General features: G+C 42.7%; 1 protein-coding gene across 1 annotated transcript; it reads right to left on the bottom strand.

The window, feature by feature from the left end:
• Positions 1 to 448: 448 nt before the first annotated feature.
• On the bottom strand, positions 449 to 19370 carry slc38a6 (solute carrier family 38 member 6). The gene is made up of 16 exons (XM_010878822.4): positions 19080 to 19370; positions 17411 to 17541; positions 17116 to 17189; positions 15505 to 15557; positions 15352 to 15391; positions 10032 to 10110; positions 7996 to 8081; positions 7854 to 7912; positions 7674 to 7733; positions 6698 to 6754; positions 6086 to 6165; positions 5624 to 5724; positions 5399 to 5523; positions 3566 to 3710; positions 3060 to 3154; positions 449 to 2882 (listed from the first exon to the last, which is right to left on the bottom strand). The coding sequence occupies exons 1-16, from the start codon at positions 19200 to 19202 to the stop codon at positions 2799 to 2801; spliced, it is 1392 nt and encodes a 463-aa protein (XP_010877124.2). The 5' UTR covers positions 19203 to 19370; the 3' UTR covers positions 449 to 2798.
• Between the last annotated feature and the right edge of the window lie 23 nt (positions 19371 to 19393).

Here is a 19393-nt window from a genome sequence, read left to right as displayed (position 1 = left end):
ATGACTCACACCACGTCCTCCCTGACAAAAGATCCCCCATGTTATTTTTCTGCATCAGTAGGCCGTCTCCCTGTGCCATGCACATCCTGCGGGGTACTGGGGGGGCGGTGGGGATTTCCTGGATTAGGGCCCTGGTTGGGGGTGTGAGGCGTGGGCGGCCTCCTGCTCTGCCTGGGGAGGGGAACCAGTGTGCCTAATTCCTCAGATTAGAAGCAGCAGTGGAGTGGTCAGAGGGTCCAGAGAGACAATTTAAACAGCATCATGATTGGAAAGTGACTGGACATTTGGCTTTCATTAGACAGAGACCCCCAACACTACACTGTATAGTTCGCCCAATGTCAACACTGGGGCTGTCAATCACACACATGCACATACAACACGCCAGACTGATTATCATTCCACACTAAGAGAACACACAAGTCCTCAATTAAAAGACCAAAGTAAATTAAACAGATCACAACTTCCCTTTTATTTAACATTAAACTTTGGCAATTTCATATTTTACAGTACACCAAATTGATCATACAGTATAATACAATTGCATATTGCACATTTACATTGATAGGCATTTTAATGTTATATTACCAGGTCACTTCATCAAACCATCTGAGATGGTCTAAAGAATAGCTTCCCAGCCGTAGTTCTCTAGTCCAACAAGCACATCTTTCTTGTGGCCTTAAAGTCACCTGATTCAACTCATTGAGGGCTTGATGAATAATTGGCCACATGAATCAGGTGTGCTGGTCTGGGACCACGACAAAAAAAGTGTATCTTTACGGAGTACACTGATTACAGATGGGAAACATTGGTTCTAGTGTGTGTGTGATAGAGAGATATATAGATATGTAAAATTTAAATGGCCTTTTTGAGGTCTGATAATTGGTCATCAGAAAGTGCAGCATCAGTGGGAAAGCTCAGCTCACTATCGCTTTTTGAACAATGTATTAATCATTACCGAAATCTAAAATTAGGGAATTAAATGCCTGCATAATAAAAATTTTAAAAAACCATTAAAAATATTATCTGGACAGGGAGATTTCTGTGATTTGATTTGAGTAGTAGTAAAAATTCAACAGAGTTTTCTGTATTTTATCCAATCACTGCCCATAGAAAATCCACTTAAACACTTCAGGGAATAAGACAAATGGATGTCAGCAGGAGACCAAAAGAGACATACAACATTAGTTATTGAAACGTATACTTTGCTTCAGACAATTTGAGGCCTCTGGTTTTTGTCCCACCTAGGATTCATTCAGACATCTCTACTGATTTCAAGTGTCCAGGCAGAGAGGTGTCATGTTGTTGTTGTTTTACCAATAATAAGGAGTGTTTGTGTAGAGCATTTACAGGACAATTATAAAAAATAAAAATAAATGTCAGACTAGCGACACAAACTCCTGGTTTCAGCCAAACACTATGCTACTCCTAGAGAGTTCTTCCTCTGTTAGTCTGAATCAGCATTCAGGTCTTTTTTAAGTTCTGTACAATTAATTGAAATAAAACCATGCTAAACTGAATGAACATTTGAAAAGAAAAGATGGAAGTTGGATTATGGGAACATGGTCAACGTGGATATTGCCATTAACTCATTGCTTCAAGCCACCCTCATCCAATGGGAGCAAATATAACTCAAAGCTATTTTCTAGAAAATGTAAGACTGTTTTGGGGAATTATTTAGTTCAGTACAACATTCAAGTAAGTGAATGCATCTTAGACCTTAGACTTCCATGATAATGCATAGATCTCAAAAACCATCAAAATGTTCAGATTGGTCCATGACACTGGAAGCTTTAGCCAGAACAGCAAAAAATGTAGGACTGTTTTAGATGTGTGCTTAATTTGGTGCCTTTATCACTAATACTACAATCCAAAAACATAGCTGCCGCATTACATGGAATTAAATGATCAACAGTATATTGTAATGTAAATGGCACAATATATTTTTCACAATATCTGCAGATTGTACTTTCAAGTATGTTATATTATATAGCATCTGAAAGTTAACTTCATGAACAAATGCTTCAGGGTTTGTTTTTGTAAGCAATACATGCACATCATTCTGAAATGCAACCAATAGGTCAAATGTTGAACATTCCAAGCATCTAAGCTATACAAAGATATACACAGAATATGATTAAAGCAGTAATAAACTAATAACCATTGCTGAAACGCTATCAATTTCCAACACAGACCTTTAAAATAAATAAACATGAACTATCAAACACTGTCAATCCCAGAGAGGCCAGGCTCATTATAACTAGCCAGGTTTAACCTAGGTAAAACGTGGTTTTGGGGATGCCTATTTGCATGTCCCTAAGTAAAAAGAAGGTAAAACCAATTATAATTAGGGCGTTTAAAAGCCATTTTAAAATGAAAGCATAAAAAGCACAGTCCCATACCAACATTACCACATTCACTCTCCAAAGGTAAAATAAAAGTCCCTCTAAACCCAGTATCCAGCTGAAAGGTACATGTATACACGGGGAAGGTATGAGGGTATTACACAGTCTCAGGAATGCAGAGCCATGATTATGGTCATATAGCCCTGTTTGGTGGTTATATGGTCCAGTTTTATGGTCAAGGTGGTCCTGTTGTGTAGCCTTGTCGATGCATGTTACGGAACTCCACAGAAAAGAGCCAGTAAGACGTCCAAACCAGGTCTTACCACTCTGTTGTGCGTCCATTATCGTTATCACTTATTACTACATCATTATTACACAATTCTGTTGAGTTTGGCATCATTCTACCGTGAGGCACCATGAAGCAGCTGTGTGGCTGTTCTGGTCCGGTGGTCCCACTCAGGGGTTCTGTACCCAGGTGACCACGATGACACTCAGACTGAGCAGACCCACAAAAAGCCCGAAGACCATCAGGCTCACCGCCTGCCAGGCACAGGGAGGAGACCGTGTTACTGATCATGTGCTACACACAGTGAATGTAGTGTTAAAAAAACTAAAAAAATTGGATGTAATGTTTTTGTAATTCTTTTTTCTGCAGCGATCTGAAAATGTTAGAGAGAAAACATTCAGCCTTTCACATTTCGGGAAGTATGCTCTCACCCCGATAGACTCCAGAGACCTGAGTGGCTGGTTGCTGAGCCGGAGGTAGAACATCCCAGGGAACACAAACAGCAGGCAGGTAGATGTGGTGGATCCTGGAAGATACACAGGAAGTAAACATCACCAGCTCTGGACAAACCTAAATACTTTGGCCAGCGGTTTGGTATATGGCCACTATATTTTAGCCATGGTTTATTGACCAAATACCACAAACCCTGAGGTACTTTATTACAATTCTAAACTGGCTACCGATGCAGTAAGAAATAACTTGGTTTTTATCATACCTGCGGTATTTGGTCATGTATACCACTGGTTAAAGCCATTTAACATTCAGGGTTGAAACCAAACAGTATAGTATGTTATCCTCAACCTGCCAAAGCAACATATAAATTACTCTGTCACCATTAACCAACTATTTAAAATCCATTAAGCTGACACAGTCCTAATATACAGATGTCCCCCCCGAATATCCCTGCCCCCACTATTAATGCAACGACAGGACATACCCACAACCCCAAACACATTCCTGATGTCAGGGACAAAGATGGCCAGCACCATCACCACAGCCAGGATCAGTAGAGTGGAGAAGATGTGATGGACCCAGGAGAAGGCACCATCACCACAGAACAGCATTATAATCGCCTTACGGGCCTGAAGGACAGACAGGACTGGTTCAGAGCAAAAACACAACTGTACTTGATGAAAGATGGTACTGTGATAAGTCACACACACGCACGCACGCACAGACAGCAACACATTTTAAAAAATGGCAGCGTATGTTGCTCCAAAACCTGTATATATGGTTCAGTATTAACGGTGCCTTCACATATGTGCAAGTCACCCATGTCATGTGCACTAATGTCCAATTTAAAATGTTGATTTGTCACACCCACAGGGCAGTTTTCTACTTCGCTTCACTCCATCTGAAAATGACCTTGGACCCAGAGAAGGCGGTTCTGGATCTTGTTTATATATGGTAGAGTTTCCACTTGCATTTGTGGACGCAGCGACTAGTGTTCACAGACAATGGTTTTTGGAAGTGTTCCATACAGTGATGTCCACTACAGAATCCTGTCTGTATTAATGTGGTGCGGTCCTAGGGTCAAAAGACCACGGACATCCAATACTGGTTTCCCGGATTCTCTGAATCTTTTAATGATATCACGTACCATAGTGGAGATCCCCAAACTCTCCCCATCCTCACTTCTGACAGACCCATCCTGTCTGGAATGATCTTTAATTACCTAATCATGTTACTGACCGGTTGCCAATTGACCTAATTAGCAGTGCGATATTCCACCAGGTTTAGTTTTTGCCAACCCACCGCCCCGGTTAAACAGCGTTGTGATTAGAGAAGCCGACCTGCAACCAGTAAGTCCCGCGTTCGATACAAATTATGCTTCACGATTTGTTCCTGACAGACGAAAACTTTGCTGGCTACAACCTTCAGTAGCTGCCTTATAGTAAGTCTAAAATAAAAATGTTCACAGTTAGTCTGACTATTTCTGGTGCGTTTTTGAAGTAATCATCTGTGCATGCTTTTTGGGCATTATAGGCTTTATCAAAACCCAATGGGCAGTGAAAGAGTAGGGGTTTCCACGAATCTCTCGTCTTTTCAATTGACATGGAATGAAATAGCTTTAGTCTTGCTAGCAATTGCTCAATTCTTACAACTATTTTTAATTGGTAAGTTAGCAGATACTAGCAAGCCTATTACTGGCTAATAAGCTGTTAAAATGGCCAGTGGCAAAACCCACACTGTTCATAGATGCTATATATGGTGGAGGTAATCTTAATAAGAAATGTTAGTCAGTTTAACACAATGCTTAAATGTGTCTAGCGACTGATCCTATGTACAGCATTGTGGCGGAGTGGTTAAAGATGCAGCCTCTCATATAGGAGACCAGGGTTCAAATCCAGTGAGGGCAACAATGTTTACCACTTTTAGTTGTGGGCCAGCTGAACTAGGCTTGCCTGGATTCTTTTCTGGTTTAGGATTACACAACTTCTCCAGTCTTTTGTTGCCTCTGTCCCAACTTTTCTGTTGTTGGCATCAAACTCAAACTGGGCATATATTTTTCAAGAAACCAAATGTCTCAGTTTCAACATTTGATATGTTGTCTTTGTGCTATTTTCTATTGAATATAGGGTTTAAATGATTCGCACATCATTCCATTCGGTTTTTTTATTTACATTTTATGCAGCATTCCAAGTTTGTTTTTTGTTTTTTTTAAACAGGGTTGTGTCTCATTCTTTCTTATTAATTTTAGCAGAATGAAAGTCCTGACTAATCTGGTGGTATGAGATCAGCGGACAGTGAGATCTGTAGTAGTACTAACAGGGAAGTGAATGAGGGGCACCGTGAGCACCACAGCCAGGAGGACGGCCAAACGCACAGTCATCACCAACACATCACGCGGCAGGTACGCATTATAGCCTAGCAACAGCTCCGTGTCCACGTGACCTGTCGGACGGAGGAAGCAGTGTGCGACTGGTCAAACAAAACAAACCAGTAAATTTGACTAGAGCTTGTCCGGTCAGGCAGCTGCCGGGCTCTGTCTTACCGTAGAAGGTGAGGTAGCCGAACAGAGCAGAGATCAGGTAGAGCAGCGAGCTCAGCGAGATGCTCACGTTGGTCACATTCTGCATCCTCTTCCTGGTAGGCCTAGCCACACATCAGGAGAGGGATTCATCAATTCAAAATACATTTGGACATGATTTGCAGAGAACACGATACTACACGATAAAAGGAGGAGACATGCTAGCTGCCCTAGCAGTTGGCCCGCACGGCCAGTGTGCAGAGAGATCTAGTCAGGGAGGATCAGAATTGTGTGTTACTGGATGTCCGTTGCCTGGTTAACAACTACACAGAGTGAACATGGGGAATTCTTGCTCAGGCAGAGGGAGTAATGATGTAGTAATGATGCAGTACAGTATGCTGAGTACAGTAGGATGATGTAGATGGGCCGTGGCAGACAGACAGGCAGGTACAGACTGGCAGGCAGAAAGGCAGGCAGGGTACTGACCGGTCCAGCTCACTGTAGATGGGCAGCACAGCAGTGTGGCAGAGGAATGAGAAGGACATGGTAGGGATGGTGTAGGCACTCTGAAACACACATCAGTCATTTAGCACACTGTCATCATTAACACCTTAGCAACATATACCGTTACCCAAGGAGGAGAGGGGCAGTGTGTGTGTGTGTGTGTGTGTGTGTCATAGTAATAATAATAGTCATTACTCGATCTGAGAAGTTTTCAGATCAGAGGGTTTTAGACAGATGTAGAACATATAAATACATCGTACTATTGGCAGTAATATATTATGGTGTCTGAACCTGGTGCGCCATGCAATCCTGCACACTATTCCCCCCTCCCACAAACACATACATGATTAATAGTTTAGGCTTATTCACACATGGAGTGGCAGCTGCTGGTGGGACTTAGTGCTGGTGAATATGGTATTCCATACATTGCACAGTCCTGCACTCTTAATGATTGAATAATGTCACCGCTGACAGCGACAAAGTAACGACTACAGACAGACGGTGCCATTTACTAAAGCTCCAAAAGAGCTGACTGTTAAATACGTAGGGTTGATGGAGGGCTGATGGAGACAAGTTAAGACCACGCATACATACCTTACTGGAAATGACGAAGAGTTTGGGTGTACAATCGGATTCCGTGGTATTTGATATCTGTTCAAATTAACATAGAAAATGCAGGAATGTTAAAGCCCTTTCAATGTTTATTTACGAGAGAAGTTCTTAATGTTGGCTAAAAATACAAGTGTCTTTGGGGTGGATTGAATTCCACAGCCTATGGTAGAGAGTATACCAAACCACATTAATGTGAAATGGACCCAAAGCCGTAACTGGGTACAATGAAGGAGTAGTGCTTCCTTATATAAATTGTGAAAGTCTTCCGGGTACTGGCAAGGTCACAGGTACAAGTTATATGCATTCTACGGTACTTCCACTCCAGGACTGGCACCAATCACTGTGCAACGTTCTCTGGTCATCATCATAAATGACTGAGTCAGTCAGCCACCAAAGCCTCCCACTGAAATGTAATCCGGGATTCACGCCCAATCCTACAACCGGGATTCACGCCCAATCCTACAACCGGGATTCACGCCCAATCCTACAACCGGGATTCACGCCCAATCCTACAACCGGGATTCACGCCCAATCCTACAACCGGGATTCAAGCCCAATCCTACAACCGGGATTCAAGCCCAATCCTACAACCGGGATTCAAGCCCAATCCTACAACCGGGATTCAAGCCCAATCCTACAACCGGGATTCAAGCCCAATCCTACAACCGGGATTCAAGCCCAATCCTACAACCGGGATTCAAGCCCAATCCTACAACCAGGCCTAAGGGGTAGACGTATAATATTTAACGCATATTTGTCCCTATGTCATGTTTCTTATGAAATGCATTACCTTTTGAATCTTCGTCATGGATTTTTGTAAAATATATATGTTACAAATTACAATAAGGTAGAATATGTTCATTTCAATTTGTTGTGTAGTCAAAATGAGCAAGTGTGTGTTTGAGAGCATGTGATTAAGTGACTGTGGGATAAGGGCAGTTCATAACGTGGTTGTTACCTGGTTGTGGGTCACATTGCTTGGAAGAGGGCAGGGAATGGCCCATTTATTGACCACAACCTGCAAGACAAGCACCAGGACATATCGGTTACATATCAGTTACAGAAGAAAATTAACAGGTCTGATAATTCCTTCTTCTCAGGTCAACCTATAGAGGTATTAGACTGCTACTACACTCACCACCACTGTGAAGAAAAGCATGAAGAGGAATGCCAGGCTGCTGCTGTAACCCAGGAAACCTAGAGGGGGAAGGAGTGACATACACGGCCTTAAAACCCAGGGCATAGAAGGTGAGAAGACAAGACCAGACCGGGTCACTCACCGATCCTGGGCAGCAGAGCCAGAGGCAGAACCACACACACCGTCACCAGAATCAGCAACGTCCTGCCATCTGCATACCAAGCCCCCCTACAAAGACACAGAGGATGATGACAGAGGGAAACAGATTTGGGTTACTATTTTTATAGACAGATCCACATGGATCTTATGATGATGAATCTCTCTCCCGCTGGATCCCTCGCTCCTGGAACGGACTAGCCTTGGAAATTTGTCTCCATTTCTTGCTCAAACGCAGCGAGACGGTCTCATCATGTGGTATAACTTAAGGGCTTTAGCTCTCGCAAACCATAACAATTATGTAATTCACATGCAAACGTTCTGTCGCTCTGTCAGATGGGACCAGATTTCACTCACAGGCTTTTTTCTGAGGGCGAATAATATTTTCCTTTGCTGGGGGATAGCCTTGGCGGTTCATTCGGGGGGGGGGGGGGGGGGGGGGGTGGACGAAGGGGTGACACATGTGGAAGGCATGCAGGCTGACTGGGGTGGGGATCTGTGGCGGGGGAGGGAGGGTGGAACGCAGTGTGGGATCAGGGCAGACTGGCTCCAGGACTGTTTATGGGGCTCCAGTATCGGCAGCACCTGCTCTGACAACATCAACACCAAGTGACCCGTGTTTGACAGCTTCACAGCTCCTGGGTTACTATAGTACCATCCCCCTGAATGGACGGTCCTTAACTGGAAGCCATGTAGACAACCCCTTTGACACAAACTCCAACGCCTGTCCCGCTCCAATCTAACCCCTCACTGACCTCGGAGAATCGGGCAAAACGCGGTTCAGTTCAGGGCTTAACCTTTTCATCTGGTTTCACCTTAACTACGTCTGTCAACTGTCCAAATATCGCCACTGGTTACCGGGGGGGGGGGGTCCACTCGGGTTGGGACACTCAATGAAGAGGGTGAAGAGAGGACACTGTCACGTTTCATGGTATGACAAGCCACAGAATGGGACACTGTGTTTTGACTAATTGTGTCAAGGAGTCCATCTCCAATCAACTCCAATGATTCATGATCATCCAAGTGTCACGGATGAGCATGAATCTGGTCAGAGCAGCGCAAACCAATCCCAGCTGTCCATGACCCCACCTTGATCTGGCAGCAGCCTACAACAAGGGCCCATTCAGTTACATCAGACAGGTCGGAAATGCCTACGGACACAACCCGGAGGCTCCCGAAAAGACCTCGACTGACTGTGTTTCACTTTTGGATACCAAGATAAATGAGACCGCAAAGAGGAAATGCATTTTAATTGAAATCAACTGGCTTATTTAGTGTTTAATGGGCTTCAGTATGTGTGTTAACATCCCAAAGCCGCTCATTAACAGCACTGTTTTGTTTCCCTCAGCGTAGGCCGTAATTAGAATGGCAAAACTGATATCCCGTTGTATCGCTCTGATTCCGGGGAACATGTGTGAAAGATTTGGGCTGAAGGAGAGCCTGTAATACAAAGCAGCTGTGAGTGGAAGAGTCAGATGTTGACAGATTGGGCCAGGACCAGCCACAGCTCTCGCCTAGTTCAGTGTGGCTGATAATAAAGCGATAGAAGTTACATTCTTGGCCTTGGGCTTCTCCGTGGGCTGTTCTCAAAGAGTCCAGGGGAGGAAGGGGTACATTTGCACAGGCAGCCAGACCCAAATGAAGGACAGGACACCGGGTGCTGACGGGGTTTGATGAATACTTTTCTCTTAGTCCGAGCTACATTTCCTCCACTGTGGCTCCACGTTAAACAACACCACACTGAGCCTTCCCTCCAAGTCCTGCTAGACACGGCATTAGTGAACACTGGTTTGGTGAATTTCTGATGCCTGGCCAGGTGCAGGTTATGTTTCATGTTTGTTATCTGATCCAATCTGTTTTACCAGTGTCAGTCACGTCATTGTTAATGTCCCATATGGACGGAAATAACTGCTATAGATCAGGCACGTACCACAGCGGGAATGGCTTTATGTAAGTAGGCAGTTATATGTTTCAATGAAGTTCTACTCATTTTAATTGATAATGCAGGAAGTGTATGCATACCCCGATGTCTCTGGGCTCAGGAAACTGCTTATGGCTGCCGGAAGCTCGGTTTTCAAGATGAACATGTATGACGACATGGCTGGGGAGGAATATCAACAGATATGAACATGTATGACGACATGGCTGGGGAGGAATTTCAACAGATATGAACATGTATGACGACATGGCTGGGGAGGAATATCAACAGATATGAACATGTATGACGACATGGCTGGGGAGGAATTTCAACAGATATGAACATGTATGACGACATGGCTGGGGAGGAATATCAACAGAGGCGGACCTTCAGGAGAAGTAATTAATGGAACGTAAACACATTAACACACCCGTAAACACAAGACCAAACCCAGTCAAATACGCTGAACCAACCACAAACACGGACAGACCAGACACAGCATCAGACACAGGTTTAGAATAACAGACCCCATACCTCCGGGGTGGACAGAGGTGGGGCAGACTCTGGGGATCACCCGGGCTGAAACGGCTGCGCTGAGCTTCAGACGCTATGCAGATGTTCCCATAGCAGTAGCCTTGTCAGGGCGGCCACAATGGAGAGGGAAGGAATGCTAAATATAATGATCCCTGACGCTAATCCAGGTATTTCTCCCCCTCCCGCCCCTCACTCTCACCCAAACTCTTTTGACAGCCAATCAGAGGCTGGGATTTAGGTCACTTCCTGTGGGTCAATCTGCCTATCCCTAATATGAGAGAGCAGCAGTGAGAAGGGCAAATGGAGCCAGTGTCTGGGACCAAAAACAGCTTGCCCTGGGGCTGGTCTCCTTTAAACTAACCTGGACCCTAATTCCTACTGATCCACTAATTGTTTCCATTAGAAAGGACTTTCAATAACACCCTGGCCACACAGCCAGACGCCCAGACACCCACAGAAGTAGGATGCTGCCTTAAAAAGTGTATTTTCAGACTCTCTGGTTCTCTTTTTAAACTAGTTTTAATGACAACTAGCATGTATGTTTCCTAGTTCAGAACCATTAAAGTTCCCTCATTTCAGTCACAGCCTCCTTATCAATGGCAGGTTATTCGTAATCGTGTCTAGCCCATGTCTAATCAGCTATATCCCTTCCCCTGTCAGAATTGTCTGTAACGTTAACAATACAATTATATCCCAGTTTCTAACATCTGTAACAGCAATTTGCTAATTAAATATTTTACTGAAACTGAAAGCATAAGATTATCAGTTTTCTAAGCAATTTTCTTTACTACCATAATATCAGACAAATTGAAAATATCTAACTACTGATACAAATCTTGTATCCGTTTTTTATTTCAGACCTTTTCACAGGTCCTTATTAAACATTGGCCATCTGCCAACTCTACCATTTTTGGTAAACTCCGGTAATTTGAGACTGTCCATAGTTCCACAAGATATGTCCTCAGCTTGGTTTTACCCAGATGTCTTCTGAAGATCCAAGGTTAACAGGGTGTTAATCAGCAGTTCTGGAATGACTTTTCAGTTTTTGGCAACTTTTACAAATGTCTCTTCAAAACAAAAGAAAGGCTGTTTGCTCCCCTTAGGCATGAACAGCTGTTCAGCAATGCATTCAAATCTTTGGGAGATTCTCTTTCCAGCACTACCTCTTCCTTGGGTGTTCTTAAGGTGTTCTTCAGACAAATGTCAGAGGAATCCTGGTCCCAAGAATTTCAGATACAATAACTGCTTTTGGCTAAGAAATATAATGTTCAGTGACTATGAATCCATTATTTAATGGTCTCACTAAGTCAATTAGAAGTTTACTTCTGGGTTTTGTTGCAGTGGCTGGTCTTGCAGGTCCATCATGAGTCAATAGCACCAGTGGCTGGTCTTGCATGTCCATCATGAGTCAATAGCACCAGTGGCTGGTCTTGCAGGTCCATCATGAGTCAATAGCACCAGTGGCTGGTCTTGCATGTCCATCATGAGTCAATAGCACCAGTGGCTGGTCTTGCAGGTCCATCATGAGTCAATAGCACCAGTGGCTGGTCTTGCATGTCCATCATGAGTCAATAGCTTCAGTAAGTGTCTGTTGTATTGTTGTAAATCCTCAGCAGGCAGTTTTGACCTTCTTTCTGGGAAGTACATATTTTATGCAAACTGAAAGCACTTTCTCATACTGTTTAACTTATCAGTTTTACTGCGTATGTGCATCCAATAGCTTCTTGCCCTCTCTTAGAACATCTTCACTTCTTAGAAGTTAGGGAATGGCATGCATCAGCAATTGGCTTGTTCACTTCACTTTCTGTGGGTCTGATTTGAAGCCCTGACTATATGTTAAAGGATTTCAATCTGCTTTAGTCCAAATAAGCCCTATTCCATGGTTAATGGGAGTCCTCTGAGGATTGATATTCAGGATTAAAATATTATTTACATTCAAATTCACCAAAAGAAAAACATTGTCCCAGTAACAAACTAAACCTTGTATTTTGCAAAGCATTAACATGTCTTTCAGGTAGGCCTCAGTTGCACTTAATCCAAAACGACATTTCTTGAATCTGTAGCATCTTCTGTCTGACAACTGACATCTTGTTGTCAGGTTCCTTGATTCTGGTGCTAGTTCACCTTCCCTAAATCCTTTTCACAAATTCAGTTTTGTGAACACTTTCAGTCCTTGCACTGATTGCAGAATTGTTGGAACTCGTTTATTACCATATTGTAGTTAGTGTTGCTTAGAAAGGGCATTGATAACTGTCTAACAAATGTCAAGCATTTCACTTTTCAATTGATCATATACACAGCTACTAAAATTATTAACATTCGAGCACTGCAATTAAGCATTTGCTTTGGGTATTGGAATTGGGCAAACATAGAATGTGTTAAGTCCTGAAAACTCCTGAAACCCCAACAGTTTAAAGAGTAACTCAAATAAATCCACAATTACGATGCCTCCTAATAACAACACTGAATTCTTATGTGCAGGATCTGGTTCATCCAAGGTCTTCAATTGGGATTATAACACCAATCTCCTAAAAAAGCATTTGTCTGCTGATGCATGTCCCATGTTGGTGGTAGTCTGGGAGTTCCAGTCTTGTCACACTGTCTAACTGATCTTAGTGTATGTGTCTCCCAAGTGGTTGGGTGCCGGCACAGAGGAGGAACAGGTAGCTGTGATCCGTTTGGCCATATGGTGATGGCTTTGAATGACTCACAGATATTTGAGTGCACATGATGCACGTCATAAATCATCTCAGTGATCATTTCCTACAGTTTGTTTTGCTTTTGCCTGACTAGGACTCGAGTGGCCACTGGTCTAAAGCCACTTCCTCTCAGTACAGCATTGTGGCCACGTGTTCCAATCGGCTTTGCAACATACCAACAGCGCCCAGGGGGCAAGCATCATTTGGTGGCACAATTTGGCTCAGTGCTCCCAAAGGTGTATGGATGGACAACGGAACGCACTGGGGTGAAACTGGATTTGATATTGGTTGGATTAAAACTCCTGTGGCGATAAAGGCTGCATCCAGGTGAGGGGAGGTCATGCCAGTTGTTGCTGTTGGCTGAGTGCAGCCTTGACGCGTGGACAGGGCATTACAGCTAGGAAGTAAATACGCGAAGTACTGCAAGTCAAATTAGCAGTAACTTAACACGTCAGGAATAGTTACAAGGTGCACCAGACATCACCTTTCTATCATGAATATATTGACGACTTGCTTTAGGTTCAACTTAGCTGCATTAGCGTCATGTTAGGTGTTGCGAGTCAACATTTGAAACACTTTTCTGAAATCAAACTCAACTGCCTTCATGTAAGACTGGCTTGATTTGTAATGGTTACAATTTATTGTCAACAAAAGCAAAAACTATTGTTTCTTTACCCAAAGTTGAAAAATGTTGATAAAACAACAAAATGTGAAAAGAGGTGTAGTAGTAACAGGAACAGTGGCATCTACTGGGCAAAACCTGCTATTTTCAGTCATTTTTGGTGGGAAAAAGATTCCACTTCAATGGAAAATTCTTCAAAAAGGATCATTATTTCGATCCATCACTTCTTAATCAATGTTATAATATTTTGTCCAAATCAGATTTGGGTCATTTATTTATATAAAAACAATAACATATGAAAAATTATTCTCACTTTTCTTTTTTTTTTTTTAGATTATACTTTGACACGGAATTCTTAACTTTTCAATAACACAGAATGGATTTGTGAACAATCCAAGCAGCCAGGCTAGTGTGAATACATTGCAACACACTTCTCTCAGAACCTGACAGTACAGTTAACACGTTTGGAGCAGAGATCTGTGCCTTAAGACCATGAACGAAATGGATTACCCATATGGACTCTGACACACGTCATGACACCTGATGACCCATCTGATTAGCCAAAATTACCAATTAGTGGCAAAACAAGAAAGAATGATGGTTGTAAATGCAGCCTAAGAGGCGTATGATGCAGATACAGTACATGGTAGAGGAGAAAATACTTCCAACTCTGAAACATTAGGCCAGTGAGCCTAAATAGATTATTGTTCAAATCAAAGAAGAATTCAATTTTGTGGGTGTGAATGTAAGTACCATATGGACACAGGGTGTACTTAACAACAGCAAGGCACTTTCATCTCATTAGGAGAGGGGGGTCTGTGAAAGCCCTAGGCCATGAAGTAATTAAGGTCAATTGGCCCATCAGCTTTTGGCAGAGTAGATGAGTGTTTACCCAGAGTGCGGCTAATTGCAACCCTTATAAAAAGGGGGCCAGGGGTGTGGATGGATGCAGTGGGGGGGCATGGCACTACGTAGGCCCTCAGTCAAAAACCGCCCCCACGCTGGGACAGCCACAAACATACTGCAGGGAACAGCAATAATAATCCACTCAGCTCCTCTGCTAATGAACGGGCAAGGGGGATCACCACGGCCCCCACCCGCGTGAGAAGCAGGGCTGAGGGGAGTGGGAAATGGGCTCCCATTAGGTATCTCCTCAAAGTGAGGGGTGGGAACAGGAGGGGCACCATCAGAGATCAATTAGTATTCCAGACCCATATGGAAGGGGCCTGGGGGTGAAAGGTTATCAGGGACTCAAATGGCCACAGGGAAGAGGGAGTGCAGCAGCACTTTGGATTCCAGCAGGAGGCCCAGTATGACTGCAGTAAACACTAGTCAAATGAGAAGTCACCCCCGCCCCCCTCCTGCCCGGAGACACACTGGTCAGACTGTAAACATGTTACCTGTTCCAAATGTGATAGTGGAAATACAGTAAAGGACGCAGCAGTTGAATGCAGCGTTGAAGAACATTTACATTTCAGTTATTTAGCAGATGCTCTAACCCAGAGCGACTTGAGCTAAAATGTTCCGTTCAGGAAAACATAATGTGCAGCTAAGTAAATCTGGTCTTACCTCCAATGTTTTGGATGAGAATTGTGACTCCAACAAGAACCTAAAAAGTAATTGAAAACAGATAAGACAGCCTTCATGTCTTCCTGACTCATTAATAAAAACCCGACAATTTGATTAATTCATGACTTGATATGATTTGTTATGCAGACTCACTTTGCCTGGCTTCTGCAAGGCTCTGCCCCCTAGCCCTTCATATGTGTTAATACCTACAGGAGACAGATGGAAACATCAACCAATCATCATCAGCAGGTAGATGGCAGGAACTATAAAGAGATGTAACATATTTCCAATAAAGAGATTCAAAATAAAACCAGCCTTTAACATTAATAAATAAAATAAAAAATGTAAAAAGTGTTATATGTTTATACCACAAGCAGGTGATTCTTGGCAATGACTAGCCCGACAAAAGAAATATGCATTTATCTTGCACCAATGTGTCTTTTCAGACACAAAAATAACGAGAATCTGCACCCCCTAGCGGTCCCACCAGCGGGTTCTGACATGTTTTCCCCTAAAGACAGACTAGTGTAAGATATCTGCTCAATATTTCAGCTACAGGAAGTTGAGCATCTCTGAAATCACCACCAGGCAACAGAACCATAAAATGAACAAGGCAAGCCTAGCACAGCGGGCCCGCAATTAGAAGTGATGAATATTGTTGCCCTCACTGGATTCAAACCTGGATGAGAGGCTGTGTCTTTTACCACTACGCCACAGAGCTACACATTAGTGAAGTGTCGGTATAGCGTCTCAAAATTAGATCATATTGTTTGAATATTTTGCTAGACACCATTAATCATTGTGTTAAACTGACTAACGTTTCTTATTAAGCTTACCTCCACCATAAATAGCGTCTATGAACTGTGTGGCTTTTGCCACTGGCTGTTTTAACAGCTTATTAGGTAATAATAGGCTTACTAGTATCTACTAACTTAGTACTTGGAATAGTCATAAGAACTGAGGAATTTCTAGCGAGACTGAAGATGAACTTTACATTGCCAAAGCTATTTTATTTCATGGCACAATGTTCATTTCTCTTTCATTCATGAATGACATTGATACAATAACTATCAATATAGGTGACAATAAATGAAAAACCTGTCAAGTAAAAGGAGAGAACCATGGAAACCCCTACTCTTTTGTGATGTAGCCTATATTACCCCAAAAAGCATGCACGAATGCGTACCCACCAGAAATAGTTGCAATATAACCATAAACTATTTTAGTTTAGGCTTACTATAACATAGCCTAGCTGCTGAAGATTGCTGTTAGAACGCGGGACCTGTTGTTTGGCAGTCCGGGGCGCTAACCACTACACTATTTAACAAGGGTCAGTCAGTCACTCAGTAAGAGACATTTGCTTTTCTTGGCCGGCTCTGCTTACGTGGTCCAGCAAAAACAATTTAGCGTACTGAAGTAACAGGTGAAAGTAGGCCATTTTATTAGACCAAAATGTGACACAAAGGCTAAATTACAAAGGCTAATTACTTCCTCCTAAGGATCCTTCTGTGGATTACATTGAGCAAAAATACCAGGGTATTGGCTTAGATCCATACATCTCACCACTAATATCTTATCTAAAATCAACTCTTTAGACAATACAGGTAGTAATCTACTCAGGATATGCTGTGTACCTTCACCTGATTAACAATGTGATTTCATTCCATGTTGACTAAGAGATCTGTTATAACAAGCTTCATACACATTACACAGTGGATGTTTAATCAAATCATGCTGATGTTTAAGATCTGAAGGTCAGCTCACCCGTTTCATCACACAGCTTCAGCAGGAGATTTATAGAGTAAGCAGCTAGAGAGGACACTAGCAGCAAAAGGATACTGCAGACGGAGCGATAAGAAGCAGGACATGGGTTACAGCAACATGGTACACTATAAATACAACTCACATGACTTCAAACACAACAAAAGACAATGATCAGTTGAGTAAATTGATAAAATTGCGGGAGAGACATGGAGCGTCTAGGGAAAAAGCTAAGCAGGACCTAATAGAGGAGCCAGATGGCAGCTCTGCGTTTCTATGTACAGTGTGTTGTTCTCACCAGAAACCCACGACGCCTGTGTGGGCCATGGCATAGGCCAAGCCCAGGATGCCACTGCCCATGATGGCGTTCATCAGGTTGAAGACAGAGGAGGTGAACGAGGCCCCTTTAGCCCTCTGCTCCACTGCCCTCTGGAGAAATATCAGACAAAATGAAGGGGAAAAAAGATGGCATAAGGAGAGCTCGGTCAATCAACAAAGAAATTATATAACACAGTGACCTATGAAATGGAGCACTATTAATTACAGCACATTTCAAAGTTAATCAAGGAAGTGAATTAAACAATGATTGGCCCACTGTGCTACTGCAATGGGGAACACTGCTATGGAACGTGGTGAGGGAATGGGAGAGTAGGGGAATGGGTTAAGGCCTTAGTCCCCAGGACAGCTGCCAGAGCTGGGTATATGGAGGAAGAGGCCTGGCTTGGTATTAACTCTCTAACAGAGGGCACCCTGGAGAGATCCAGCCACAACCCTGGTGTCAATGTCCCACTCACAGCAGCAGGATAGTCTGTATTAACCTACAAGTTATTTGATCTGGTAAAGCCCAAGTTCCATTTGTATTGTGGTGGATAGGAAGTGTGCTATTATTATATAATGGCGGCTAAATATCGGAGTGACTAACATGAAGATGAAGTGTGCAGATATCAAAGCACACTCAGTGTTGTATGTCATGGTTTGTAACAGACATTTGAATTTTGAAACAATTCTTGACCAGAGTTGTTATCATTAACTAAAACTAAAAATGTGGAAATGAGCAGACACAGAAAACCTCTCTTGTTAATCATGACCCCCCCCCCAGAACACAGCCTTCATCCCCATGCTGTGGCCCACACAACTGGCCTTCTGTCCCACACAGACCAGCAAGTCTACTCACACTGCTTTAAGATCCCTTCCATTATTTTATATGCTCACAATCCATTGTATACTTTGTGTGTATTCTGATCCTATATTTTGTTTATTACTAGCAGCACCAATAACCCAAGTAAAAGAGTACATTTAAATGTACATAGTTAATAGATGTATTTCATATTTTTCCTGTACTAAGGCATCTGTGGTGCTCCACACGTCTGTTGTTTAGCTGCCATCAATAATCTATAAGTACGCTTAACCTCCTATTAGGGGCCATTATTAGTCTTCTGAAATTGACTTTGGAGTCACTTTATAGTGGGTCTGGGAAAAAAATATCCTTTAACGCAAAAGTTCAAAAGAAAATACAGTCCTCACTATCTGCTGCTTGAAAAATAAAAACATTTTAAATGGCTGCATACTGCCCTCCTGTACTGTAGTATGGTCAAAACATGTGACATCTGGACTTTGTAATGCCAAACAGCCTAAAACGAGAATGCACATGTATTCAAAGGGCAAAAAGACACAACAGTGAAACTAAAGATGTTACATGAATTTCACAGACTATGCATGTGACTTGTTTTTAATAGCTGGTCCCTTCCTATTTTACTTTCTCACTTTCATATTAACTAGATGGAAATACATCTATAATAAAATATTATATACAATAACATTTTAGTTGCCTAGATGTGGTAGTGGAAAAACATAGCAGGGCACCTAAACGGGTGAGAAAAAGAAAGAATCTCTGGATGCAAATGAGTAAGCTAAATTCTTAAACTGATTCCTCTTAATTCCTGGCTAGAGGCGGATTGCTCACTTACATTTCCCAGGAGAAGAGTAGTCTCGCTGCCCATGTCCTCCTCAGCCGCCCCATGGTCAGTGTAAACGGCGGTGACTTCTCCGGCATTGATACTCATGTCACTGGTTGAATTGATCTCGAGCATGGGTTAAGGAAATTACTTTAAAAAGTACATTACCTTTAACTACCTCATCTGTACAGTTTGTGATGCCGGTGAGGGCAAAGGCATCCTCTAACAAACAAAACAAACTCCTAAGAGAAACTAATGAAGTTTGCAACTTCTCACAGCTGATTTGAAGTGGTCATATGACATTTTGTCGCGTATTTTTCGTAACA

This window comes from Esox lucius, chromosome 15 (genome assembly GCF_011004845.1).
Source record: "Esox lucius isolate fEsoLuc1 chromosome 15, fEsoLuc1.pri, whole genome shotgun sequence".
Taxonomy (NCBI): Eukaryota; Metazoa; Chordata; class Actinopteri; order Esociformes; family Esocidae; genus Esox; species Esox lucius.
Note: the sequence above shows the minus strand (reverse complement) of the source record. Positions and strands in the feature narration are given on the sequence as shown.

Bases quoted from the DNA above. Each gene is read 5' to 3' on its own strand.
- slc38a6 (XM_010878822.4), bottom strand. From the start codon at position 19,202: ATGCTCGAGATCAATTCAACCAGTGACATGAGTATCAATGCCGGAGAA. The intron at 17,190-17,410 runs GTGAGAACAACA...CTCCGTCTGCAG, and splicing joins ACAGGCGTCGTGGGTTTCTG to TATCCTTTTGCTGCTAGTGT. The intron at 2,883-3,059 runs GTGAGAGCATAC...TGTGCCTGGCAG, and splicing joins GGTCTCTGGAGTCTATCGGG to GCGGTGAGCCTGATGGTCTT.